At 47.2% G+C, this 13,651-nt stretch overlaps 3 protein-coding genes across 3 annotated transcripts; all 3 read left to right on the top strand.

The window, feature by feature from the left end:
- Positions 1-4,611: 4,611 nt before the first annotated feature.
- On the top strand, positions 4,612-6,133 carry LOC131285177 (uncharacterized). Its single transcript, XM_058314038.1, has 2 exons — positions 4,612-4,628; positions 4,678-6,133. The coding sequence occupies exons 1-2, from the start codon at positions 4,612-4,614 to the stop codon at positions 6,131-6,133; spliced, it is 1,473 nt and encodes a 490-aa protein (XP_058170021.1).
- A 4,224-nt stretch (positions 6,134-10,357) lies between these two features.
- LOC131285175 (uncharacterized) lies at positions 10,358-11,879 on the top strand. Its single transcript, XM_058314037.1, has 2 exons — positions 10,358-10,374; positions 10,424-11,879. Exons 1-2 carry the CDS (start codon positions 10,358-10,360, stop codon positions 11,877-11,879), a joined length of 1,473 nt encoding a protein of 490 aa, XP_058170020.1.
- A 145-nt stretch (positions 11,880-12,024) lies between these two features.
- LOC131285174 (histone H2B) lies at positions 12,025-12,399 on the top strand. The gene has a single exon (XM_058314036.1). The coding sequence runs from the start codon at positions 12,025-12,027 to the stop codon at positions 12,397-12,399; it is 375 nt and encodes a 124-aa protein (XP_058170019.1).
- Positions 12,400-13,651: the final 1,252 nt, after the last annotated feature.

Below are 13,651 nucleotides of genomic sequence, written 5' to 3'. Positions count from 1 at the left end.
GTCCACGTTGATTTTCTCGGGGAGAAGGATCTCCCCAAGGCGGTGTATGACCCGCCATATCCTGGGCGGGTGTCAGTAACTTTGAGTAAATTTTCTTTTCACCACACCAATGTTAAAGTCCGTCCAAAATTCCACCTTCAGAGATTTCACTTCCGTCACTCTCACAGTCACAGGTACTTGTACACACTCACAGGTAAAGTCACTTTCACAGGTACTTTAAGCTGTATGCTCGAGGCAGGTAGCTGAAGACACGACTGATTTTCACAAGCACTTTCACTGCACTGGATGCTGGAGGTAGGCTGCTGCAAACACGTCTGCACTGCTCGGTGGTTGAAACAAGAGTGGGTTCTCTTCCGAACTATGCCGAAACGAACCTGAAACCGGGTTTATATAAACGTCGAGGTGTAGCGAAGCCAGCCAGCGAACTCGCCCGACGCTGAATAAAAGCCGAAGTGAGGGTCGAAAATCGCGTTAAAATTGAAGTCGCGTTAAAATTGAAGTCATTCTTGTTCCAACCGCCGAGCAGTGCAGACGTCTCTACAAGCAGCCTTCTTCCAGCATCCAGTTTCGTGTGCAGTGAAAGTGTTTGAGAGAGTGACAGTGATTGCTATCCCTGTCACTCCGAAAAACCGATCCTGCCCGATCCGCTGTCAGGAGTTACCCGTCGAGCCGAGCTCACCATCCAGCATCCAGGAGCAGCTAAAGTGACAGGAAGAACGACAGTGTTTGCTATCTCTGTCTCGCCGAAAAAATTTGTCCGGTCCAACGCGCAGGCAATTGTGTTTTAGCTGTCAAGCAGTGAACACGTCAGGCTAGAGACAGTGCCAGAGACCTTATTAGTGACAGCGACGATCTGAGCGAAAGTGACGGTTGTCCCTGTCACTCCATAGAGTTTGTGTGTCATTTAAATAAGAACTTTTGGGAATAAAGAAATTCGTGCGTTTTCTTTTCTGACTATTTTATACTATTAAAAAACCATCTGTGGAGAAATACCATTTGTGCGTTTTGTGCAAAAAAGTTACAGTTCTGAGTGTCGTTAATCAAAAAAAGTGAGTGAGTGGGCCGACGGCATGTCGGGCCCACATCCTCCCGAGAGGGATCGTCCCCCTCTCGGCTCAAGGACAAGGACGAAACCGGAATGGATGGATTCCAACGAAGGAGACCTGATGTTCCTGGTCCTGCAAGCCACTGAAGGAAAGAGTCTACCATCCAGCCCATTCGTCGTAGGGAAAGCCCTGCAAGATGCTGTCGGACGGCCGGTACCAGGTAATCTGATAGATGGCGGCTCCAAATATCTGCTCAAAACTCGATCCCTATCGCACTTTAACAAATTGCAAACATTGACCAAACTAATTGACGGTACACCGATCACAATCACCCCACACAACACACTCAACTCGGTCCAATGCGTCATATTTTCCCCCGACCTCAAGAACATTTCCGACGAAGAAATCCTAAACAACCTGAAAGACCAAAACATTACGGAAGTCCGACGATTCACACGCAAAATCAACAACGACATTGTCCCGACCAACTCCTTTTTATTACGTATCGCTGCCACAAAAATCCCCAACTCAATAAGACTTGGCCCTCTCCAAGTCACTCCGCGTGTGTATTACCCGAGGCCCATGATCTGTTTGCAATGCGCTCGCTACGGACACTCCCGGCTGAGATGCAAATCCTCCCTAGCCTGCCGCAATTGCGGAATCCCGGCACACGGTGATTGCTCTTCCCCAGCCACCTGCATCAACTGCCAAGGAAATCACAACCCCTTTGATAAATCTTGCCCCAAATACGTCATGGAGCAAGATATTATCCGTTACAAAATAGACAACAATGTATCTTTCACCGAAGCCCGCAAACAAGTCGAAATCCAAAACAACAAAACACAAACCACAACTCAACAAAAACAAACATATGCACAAACTCTTACAAACAACACTCACATCCAAACACCAACACAAGACCCAAGAGACGAAGAAATCACAAGACTTAGGAAACAAAACGAAGACCTAATGAAACAAATCGAACTTTTAAACACCTCCGTACAACAACTTTGCGTAAAAAACCAAGTAATTTACAAACTACTAAAAGCAAATAAAATTGACGACATGACCATCACCGAAGATTCAGAAGAATCTTCCTCATCCTCTAGCTCGGAGGATATGGAGTCCGATGTGACCCCTAAAAAACGAGCCCACTCCTCGGCTTCGACCTCATCCACCGAAACCGAAAACCCCAAAAAACTTCCCAACAACAAAACCTCCCCCAATCCTTCCCCTATTCCTATTCCCATCCCAAATCCTCCCACCTCCCGTCCCACAACCCCAACTACCTCCCTATCCAACATACACCCTCCTCCTTCCCCTTCCCTTTCCATCCCCAACCCAAACCCGAGGAAACCCGAGAGAAAATCCAAAACTAAAAAGAAGTGATGTTAAACACCCTACCATCAACTTCCCGCACACCCAATCTGCACCAACCAAATCCTGCACAACCTCCTCCCGACAGCAACAATTCCATATTTGCCATGTCCTGGAACATTAGAAGTATGACCCAAAACCTAGACGAACTAAAAATCTTGCTAACCCGCCATAGCCCTACAATAGTTACCCTTCAGGAAGTCATTCGTATCCCGAATCTAAAGTCTCAGCCCCTCAACAACTACAACTGGTATTTTCATCAAGCAATAGGAACTTCCCATCACTCCGTTGGAATCGGCATTTTAAAACACATTCCCTCAAAACGCATAAACCTTACAACTAACATACCCGCAATAGCAGCAACAATTTCATCACCCATAGAATGTACAATAGCCAGTATTTACCTTTCTCCATCACTCCCCTCAGCCTTTCTCACTCTAGAGACAGAAAACATCTTACAACAACTACCCTCACCCACCATATTACTTGGCGACTTTAATGCCCAACATTCCTCTTGGGGCTGTCCCACAACAAACCCTCGAGGAAACTCACTTCAAGCCTCCTTCGACACCAGTAATATTCAGGTCCTTCACAACACCAAAACCACCCGCATTTGCTCCTTCAGAGGCACTGGCACAATCATAGATTTTTGTGCCATTTCCACCTCAATAACACATGACTTCACTATACAAATAGCCAACGACACACACGGTAGCGATCACTTCCCACTTTTTGTCCACAGCCACCATACTACTCCCAGACCACTACAACGCCCACGATGGAAATACGACGAAGCCGACTGGGACAAATACAGACTAGAAATAACGTACACACTCCCACTCGATGACCCACCGTCTTTAAAACGATTCACGGACACAATTAAAAATGCAGCATCAGTCAGTATACCCCTCACCAAAGGATCCCCCGGTAAAAAATCCGTTTATTGGTGGAATGAAACAGTAGCCCAAGCCATCAGCGACAGGCGAAAAGCACTGCGAAACCACCGTCGATCAAACCAAACCAACAATATCTTTAACCAACTCCTTGCAGAACAATATCGAGAAGCAAATAGAAAAGCCAAAGCCGCCATTAAACTTGCCAAACAAGAAGCCTGGAATAATTTTGCAAACGACATAAACCCAAACATGACCTCTAAAGAAATTTACAAACGAGTCGCCATTCTCTCTGGCAAAAAACACAACTCTACACCAATCATTCTCAAAACTGGCAATACAGTCATTCCACCAATCGAAGTCCCCGAAGCACTGGCCAAACACTTCTCCGACACATCAGCCACCCACAACTTCCCTTCTAATTTTCAAACCCACAAAGCAATATCGGAATCAATACCGCTACCTAATATCACCGCCTCAAACAGTAAATACAACCGTCTCTTCTCCATAGAAGAACTCCATTGGGCCCTCCATAAATGCCGTGGCAAATCATCCGGCCCGGACAACATAGGTTACCCACTCCTACAAAACCTTACCACTTATGCCAAAACAGTTCTCCTACAGATTTACAATAACATCTGGACTTCTGGTACCATCCCCGATGATTGGAAAACCAGCTACACAATCCCCATCCCCAAGCCCAACAAACCCACCCAAGACATAGACAGCTACCGACCCATTTCCCTCCTAAATTGCATAGGCAAGATCATGGAGAGAATGGTAAACAGAAGACTGACACAAGAACTCGAAGACCGCAATCTACTCAGCACCGACCAACACGCCTTCAGAAGTGGAAAAGGAACCGAAACCTACTTTGCCAAACTAGACGACATCATAGAAAAACATTACCCCAAAAACCATCACTTAGACTTCGGAATTATAGACCTCTCTAAAGCTTTCGATAGAACCTGGCGCTACTCAATCCTCGAATAATTAAATAGATGGGGCTTTGGAGGACGTCTCGTTACCTACCTTCAAAGTTTCCTCTCCAACCGCACCTTCAAAGTTTTAATCGGTACAGAAGCTTCCAACCTACATACCCAAGAGAATGGCGTCCCTCAAGGGGCCATACTATCTCCCACCCTCTTTCTCATCAGCATCGAATCTCTTTTCTGCTCCATCCCCTCCAACATCAAATGCTTCGTATATGCAGATGATATAATTCTCATATCCGCCTCCAACCTTATATCCAAAGCCCGTAAAAATCTACAAGCTGGAATAGACAAAGTCAAACAATGGTCACGCTGGACAGGTTACGAAATTTCTCACAACAAATCCAAAATTCTCCATATCTGCAATAGCTTGTACCACAACCTAAAGCCCATCAAATACAAAAACTCGACGATACCAAACGTTAGCAAAGCAGACATTTTAGGCGTGACTTTCGACCGACATCTCACCTTCATCTCACACTCCGCCCGGATCAAAAGAGAAGCTAGGAGCCGCACCAATCTTTTCAGGTTGCTTGGTACCGGCTCTCATCGGGCGTCCCGGCAGATACTACTCCGCATCATCAACTCCTGGCTACTCCCGAAACTACTCTACGGCATCGAAATAGTGTCCCGAGAACGTTCTAATCTCGAGAAAAGAATAGCTCCGATCTACCATACCGCCATCCGCTACGCAACTGGGGCATTCGTTACCAGTCCCATAGCATCCCTGCTCTGCGAAAGCGGCCTTCAACCACTCGACCACATCATCACTTACAAAGTCATAGCAGCAGCAGCGAGAATGACGGAAAAAAACATGAAAGCTACAGCCCTGACGACAAGAGCACACACCTACCTCTCCGAACTGACGCAACAACAAATCCCATCAGTTACCAAACTCGCCCAAATCGGTAGTCGCCCCTGGTACTGCCGCCCACCAAACATCGATTGGACCATCAAATACAAACTCCGAGCCGGCTGCAATAGCATCATCGCCAAACAACATTTCGCCGAACTACTTCAACGAAAATACCGGAACCACCACCTCATCTTCACCGACGGCTCAGTGCTCAACGGCACAACCGGATGTGGAATTTATTCCACGCTCGACAACTGTGCCATCCGACTACCAGATCACACCTCCATCTACTCAGCCGAAGCGATAGCCATGCTCATCGCCACCGAAGAAAGCCTACAACACAACAAACCCAACGTCATCTTCACCGACAGCGCTAGCGTCCTTCAGGCGCTAGAAACCGGAACCACCAGAGACCCTTACATCCAGCATCTGTCAAACACACCACAATCACCGAAGGTCTCGTTCTGCTGGATCCCTGGTCACACTGGCATCCATGGAAACGAAAAAGCCGATCGTCTAGCCAACGAAGGACGAAACCATGCACCAAGCTACGACAACAAGCTCTCCCGCCGTGACTACATCCAATGGAGCAAAGCCATCATCGCAAACAACTGGAACACCATTTGGCTCAGAAACACCACCTCAGCCCTGCGACTCATCAAAGCCACGACCACGCCATGGGAAGACCCTCCATCCCATCAAGACCAGAGAAAACTATCCCGCCTTCGCATCGGTCACACCCGTCTGACCCATGGATACATCACCGAGAAATCCAGCCCACCACTATGCAGCTTCTGCGGAGTGGTCATCACCGTTCATCACATCCTCACTACCTGCCACGGATACTCAGCCCAACGTACAAACTGCCAATTAGATACCAACATCGACAGCATACTCTCACCGGACAGCAACCAACAGAAAAAACTACTACAATTCCTTAAAACCACCGACCTCTACGATGAAATATGATCAATAACTAGCCACCACCAACAGCAAAGAGGCGAATGTAGCCGAAAGGCTCAAAGTCTCTATAAAAACCACCAAACAACAACAACAACAAAATTGAAGTCCAAAAAATTGAAGTCATTCTTGTTCCAACCGCCGAGCAGTGCAGACGTCTCTACAAGCAGCCTTCTTCCAGCATCCAGTTTCGTGTGCAGTGAAAGTGTTTGAGAGAGTGACAGTGATTGCTATCCCTGTCACTCCGAAAAACCGATCCTGCCCGATCCGCTGTCAGGAGCTACCCGTCGAGCCGAGCTCACCATCCAGCATCCAGGAGCAGCTAAAGTGACAGGAAGAACGACAGTGTTTGCTATCTCTGTCTCGCCGAAAAAATATGTCCGGTCCAACGCGCAGGCAATTGTGTTTTAGCTGTCAAGCAGTGAACACGTCAGGCTAGAGACAGTGCCAGAGACCTTATTAGTGACAGCGACGATCTGAGCGAAAGTGACGGTTGTCCCTGTCACTCCATAGAGTTTGTGTGTCATTTAAATAAGAACTTTTGGGAATAAAGAAATTCGTGCGTTTTCTTTTCTGACTATTTTATACTATTAAAAAACCATCTGTGGAGAAATACCATTTGTGCGTTTTGTGCAAAAAAGTTACAGTTCTGAGTGTCGTTAATCAAAAAAAGTGAGTGAGTGGGCCGACGGCATGTCGGGCCCACATCCTCCCGAGAGGGATCGTCCCCCTCTCGGCTCAAGGACAAGGACGAAACCGGAATGGATGGATTCCAACGAAGGAGACCTGATGTTCCTGGTCCTGCAAGCCACTGAAGGAAAGAGTCTACCATCCAGCCCATTCGTCGTAGGGAAAGCCCTGCAAGATGCTGTCGGACGGCCGATACCAGGTAATCTGATAGATGGCGGCTCCAAATATCTGCTCAAAACTCGATCCCTATCGCACTTTAACAAATTGCAAACTTTGACCAAACTAATTGACGGTACACCGATCACAATCACCCCACACAACACACTCAACTCGGTCCAATGCGTCACATTTTCCCCCGACCTCAAGAACATTTCCGACGAAGAAATCCTAAACAACTTGAAAGACCAAAACATTACGGAAGTCCGACGATTCACACGCAAAATCAACAACGACATTGTCCCGACCAACTCCTTTTTATTACGTATCGCTGCCACAAAAATCCCCAACTCAATAAGGCTTGGCCCTCTCCAAGTCACTCCGCGTGTGTATTACCCGAGGCCCATGATCTGTTTGCAATGCGCTCGCTACGGACACTCCCGGCTGAGATGCAAATCCTCCCTAGCCTGCCGCAACTGCGGAATCCCGGCACACGGTGATTGCTCTTCCCCAGCCACTGCATCAACTGCCAAGGAAATCACAACCCCTTTGATAAATCTTGCCCCAAATACGTCATGGAGCAAGATATTATCCGTTACAAAATAGACAACAATGTATCTTTCACCGAAGCCCGCAAACAAGTCGAAATCCAAAACAACAAAACACAAACCACAACTCAACAAAAACAAACATATGCACAAACTCTTACAAACAACACTCACATCCAAACACCAACACAAGACCCAAGAGACGAAGAAATCACAAGACTTAGGAAACAAAACGAAGACCTAATGAAACAAATCGAACTTTTAAACACCTCCGTACAACAACTTTGCGTAAAAAACCAAGTAATTTACAAACTACTGAAAACAAATAAAATTGACGACATGACCATCACCGAAGATTCAGAAGAATCTTCCTCATCCTCTAGCTCGGAGGATATGGAGTCCGATGTGACCCCTAAAAAACGAGCCCACTCCTCGGCTTCGACCTCATCCACCGAAACCGAAAACCCCAAAAAACTTCCCAACAATAAAACCTCCCCCAATCCTTCCCCTATTCCTATTCCCATCCCAAATCCTCCCACCTCCCGTCCCACAACCCCAACTACCTCCCTATCCAACATACACCCTCCTCCTTCCCCTTCCCTTTCCATCCCCAACCCAAACCCGAGGAAACCCGAGAGAAAATCCAAAACTAAAAAGAAGTGATGTTAAACACCCTACCATCAACTTCCCGCACACCCAATCTGCACCAACCAAATCCTGCACAACCTCCTCCCGACAGCAACAATTCCATATTTGCCATGTCCTGGAACATTAGAAGTATGACCCAAAACCTAGACGAACTAAAAATCTTGCTAACCCGCCATAGCCCTACAATAGTTACCCTTCAGGAAGTCATTCGTATCCCGAATCTAAAGTCTCAGCCCCTCAACAACTACAACTGGTATTTTCATCAAGCAATAGGAACTTCCCATCACTCCGTTGGAATCGGCATTTTAAAACACATTCCCACAAAACGCATAAACCTTACAACTAACATACCCGCAATAGCAGCAACAATTTCATCACCCATAGAATGTACAATAGCCAGTATTTACCTTTCTCCATCACTCCCCTCAGCCTTTCTCACTCTAGAGACAGAAAACATCTTACAACAACTACCCTCACCCACCATATTACTTGGCGACTTTAATGCCCAACATTCCTCTTGGGGCTGTCCCACAACAAACCCTCGAGGAAACTCACTTCAAGCCTCCTTCGACACCAGTAATATTCAGGTCCTTCACAATACCAAAACCACCCGCATTTGCTCCTTCAGAGGCACTGGCACAATCATAGATTTTTGTGCCATTTCCACCTCAATAACACATGACTTCACTATACAAATAGCCAACGACACACACGGTAGCGATCACTTCCCACTTTTTGTCCACAGCCACCATACTACTCCCAGACCACTACGACGCCCACGATGGAAATACGACGAAGCCGACTGGGACAAATACAGACTAGAAATAACGTACACACTCCCACTCGATGACCCACCGTCTTTAAAACGATTCACGGACACAATTAAAAATGCAGCATCAGTCAGTATACCCCTCACCAAAGGATCCCCCGGTAAAAAATCCGTTTATTGGTGGAATGAAACAGTAGCCCAAGCCATCAGCGACAGGCGAAAAGCACTGCGAAACCACCGTCGATCAAACCAAACCAACAATATCTTTAACCAACTCCTTGCAGAACAATATCGAGAAGCAAATAGAAAAGCCAAAGCCGCCATTAAACTTGCCAAACAAGAAGCCTGGAATAATTTTGCAAACGACATAAACCCAAACATGACCTCTAAAGAAATTTACAAACGAGTCGCCATTCTCTCTGGCAAAAAACACAACTCTACACCAATCATTCTCAAAACAGGCAATACAGTCATTCCACCAATCGAAGTCCCCGAAGCACTGGCCAAACACTTCTCCGACACATCAGCCACCCACAACTTCCCTTCTAATTTTCAAACCCACAAAGCAATATCGGAATCAATACCGCTACCTAATATCACCGCCTCAAACAGTAAATACAACCGTCTCTTCTCCATAGAAGAACTCCATTGGGCCCTCCATAAATGCCGTGGCAAATCATCCGGCCCGGACAACATAGGTTACCCACTCCTACAAAACCTTACCACTTATGCCAAAACAGTTCTCCTACAGATTTACAATAACATCTGGACTTCTGGTACCATCCCCGACGATTGGAAAACCAGCTACACAATCCCCATCCCCAAGCCCAACAAACCCACCCAAGACATAGACAGCTACCGACCCATTTCCCTCCTAAATTGCATAGGCAAGATCATGGAGAGAATGGTAAACAGAAGACTGACACAAGAACTCGAAGACCGCAATCTACTCAGCACCGACCAACACGCCTTCAGAAGTGGAAAAGGAACCGAAACCTACTTTGCCAAACTAGACGACATCATAGAAAAACATTACCCCAAAAACCATCACTTAGACTTCGGAATTATAGACCTCTCTAAAGCTTTCGATAGAACCTGGCGCTACTCAATCCTCGAACAATTAAATAGATGGGGCTTTGGAGGACGTCTCGTTACCTACCTTCAAAGTTTCCTCTCCAACCGCACCTTCAAAGTTTTAATCGGTACAGAAGCTTCCAACCTACATACCCAAGAGAATGGCGTCCCTCAAGGGGCCATACTATCTCCCACCCTCTTTCTCATCAGCATCGAATCTCTTTTCTGCTCCATCCCCTCCAACATCAAATGCTTCGTATATGCAGATGATATAATTCTCATATCTGCCTCCAACCTTATATCCAAAGCCCGTAAAAATCTACAAGCTGGAATAGACAAAGTCAAACAATGGTCACGCTGGACAGGTTACGAAATTTCTCACAACAAATCCAAAATTCTCCATATCTGCAATAGCTTGTACCACAACCTAAAGCCCATCAAATACAAAAACTCGACGATACCAAACGTTAGCAAAGCAGACATTTTAGGCGTGACTTTCGACCGACATCTCACCTTCATCTCACACTCCGCCCGGATCAAAAGAGAAGCTAGGAGCCGCACCAATCTTTTCAGGTTGCTTGGTACCGGCTCTCATCGGGCGTCCCGGCAGATACTACTCCGCATCATCAACTCCTGGCTACTCCCGAAACTACTCTACGGCATCGAAATAGTGTCCCGAGAACGTTCTAATCTCGAGAAAAGAATAGCTCCGATCTACCATACCGCCATCCGCTACGCAACTGGGGCATTCGTTACCAGTCCCATAGCATCCCTGCTCTGCGAAAGCGGCCTTCAACCACTCGACCACATCATCACTTACAAAGTCATAGCAGCAGCAGCGAGAATGACGGAAAAAAACATGAAAGCTACAGCCCTGACGACAAGAGCACACACCTACCTCTCCGAACTGACGCAACAACAAATCCCATCAGTTACCAAACTCGCCCAAATCGGTAGTCGCCCCTGGTACTGCCGCCCACCAAACATCGATTGGACCATCAAATACAAACTCCGAGCCGGCTGCAATAGCATCATCGCCAAACAACATTTCGCCGAACTACTTCAACGAAAATACCGGAACCACCACCTCATCTTCACCGACGGCTCAGTGCTCAACGGCACAACCGGATGTGGAATTTATTCCACGCTCGACAACTGTGCCATCCGACTACCAGATCACACCTCCATCTACTCAGCCGAAGCGATAGCCATGCTCATCGCCACCGAAGAAAGCCTACAACACAACAAACCCAACGTCATCTTCACCGACAGCGCTAGCGTCCTTCAGGCGCTAGAAACCGGAACCACCAGAGACCCTTACATCCAGCATCTGTCAAACACACCACAATCACCGAAGGTCTCGTTCTGCTGGATCCCTGGTCACACTGGCATCCATGGAAACAAAAAAGCCGATCGTCTAGCCAACGAAGGACGAAACCATGCACCAAGCTACGACAACAAGCTCTCCCGCCGTGACTACATCCAATGGAGCAAAGCCATCATCGCAAACAACTGGAACACCACTTGGCTCAGAAACACCACCTCAGCCCTGCGACTCATCAAAGCCACGACCACGCCATGGGAAGACCCTCCATCCCATCAAGACCAGAGAAAACTATCCCGCCTTCGCATCGGTCACACCCGTCTGACCCATGGATACATCACCGAGAAATCCAGCCCACCACTATGCAGCTTCTGCGGAGTGGTCATCACCGTTCATCACATCCTCACCACCTGCCACGGATACTCAGCCCAACGTACAAACTGCCAATTAGATACCAACATCGACAGCATACTCTCACCGGACAGCAACCAACAGAAAAAACTACTACAATTCCTTAAAACCACCGACCTCTACGATGAAATATGATCAATAACTAGCCACCACCAACAGCAAAGAGGCGAATGTAGCCGAAAGGCTCAAAGTCTCTATAAAAACCACCAAACAACAACAACAACAAAATTGAAGTGACGCTCAACGAGGAAACACGTTTCACGCACGTTAAACAATCGCAATGGCACCGAAAACCAGCGGAAAGGCAGCGAAGAAGTCTGGCAAGGCCCAGAAAAATATCTCCAAGTCGGACAAGAAGAAGAAGCGCAAGACCCGCAAGGAAAGCTACGCCATCTACATCTACAAGGTGCTGAAGCAAGTCCATCCGGACACTGGCATCTCGTCGAAGGCGATGAGCATCATGAACAGCTTCGTGAACGACATCTTCGAGCGCATCGCCGCCGAAGCGTCCCGCCTGGCGCACTACAACAAGCGTTCGACGATCACGTCACGCGAAATCCAGACCGCCGTCCGTCTGCTGCTTCCTGGTGAGCTGGCCAAGCACGCCGTGTCCGAGGGCACGAAGGCCGTCACCAAGTACACCAGCTCGAAGTAAGCTGGTTCGTCCGTGGTCGTCACAAACCACACCAACTCGTCGCCTAACAACGGTCCTTTTCAGGACCACAAAATGTTTTCCAAACAAGAATCATTTCATTTCATTCCATTCCGTTCATCGAAGAGAAAGAAAAAACGACGAAGATCGAAAAATAATAATGTGTTTGTGTTGTGCGTTGAAGAAACAGAACTAAAAGTGTGCCGAACCGTTTTCTAGTTTAACATCACCACTTCGTTGTGTTTTGGCGCACACATAGCCGCGCGTAACACAAGCGCGCGTAAATGAATAGAATGAACATTTTAAACAGTGGTTTTAAGAAAAAACCTAACGGTTACTAACATTTAAAGCACTCCGTTATGGTTTCTATGGTTATGGCACAGCCAAAGGCAAAGCAATATGTCATTTTTTTTCTCGTCCAATACATATATGTTCAACTTGGTTCAATATGGAACAGATTCTCTTTAACAACTCGTTAAACCCACCGCATGTAATTGCTCACTAACTTAAAATCACCGCTAACGGATGGGGTTGCCTGGTGGTTTGTAGACGTTAGCATATGTATTATGTTATGGTTTGTGTCACGGCTAGGTTATGGTTTGCATTTCTATCGTCGTATGTCTCAGTCAGGGGTTCACCATTTATCATCATCATCTTCTTCTTCATCATCATCATCATCATAGATTAATATATATATAATATATATAAATTTTTATATATATCGATATAGCGTGTACGACGGGACGGGTACGAAATAATCCTCCTTTCGGTAACGGGTTGGTGGTCCTGAAAAGGACCGTTTGGGTTTGGTTGAAAACGAAACGAAACGAACCGTTGTGTCACTTAAGCACGTTCACCACGGATACGGCGAGCAAGCTGGATGTCTTTCGGCATGATGGTGACGCGCTTCGCGTGGATGGCACACAGATTCGTGTCCTCGAACAGACCGACTAGATACGCTTCACTCGCTTCCTGCAGCGCCATCACGGCCGAGCTCTGGAAACGCAGATCCGTCTTGAAGTCCTGTGCGATTTCACGCACCAATCGCTGGAAGGGCAACTTGCGGATCAGCAGCTCGGTCGACTTCTGGTAGCGACGGATTTCACGCAGAGCCACCGTTCCCGGCCGGTAGCGATGCGGCTTCTTCACTCCTCCGGTAGCCGGAGCACTCTTGCGGGCCGCCTTGGTGGCCAGCTGCTTGCGCGGTGCCTTTCCTCCGGTGGACTTACGGGCAGTTTGCTTGGTACGTGCCATC

Source organism: Anopheles ziemanni, chromosome 3, assembly GCF_943734765.1.
Source record: "Anopheles ziemanni chromosome 3, idAnoZiCoDA_A2_x.2, whole genome shotgun sequence".
NCBI classification, from domain to species: domain Eukaryota; kingdom Metazoa; phylum Arthropoda; class Insecta; order Diptera; family Culicidae; genus Anopheles; species Anopheles ziemanni.
Note: the sequence above shows the minus strand (reverse complement) of the source record. Positions and strands in the feature narration are given on the sequence as shown.

What these genes read in the sequence shown, in the direction of transcription:
- LOC131285174 (XM_058314036.1), top strand. Translation starts at nt 12,025, where the DNA reads ATGGCACCGAAAACCAGCGGAAAGGCAGCGAAGAAGTCTGGCAAGGCC.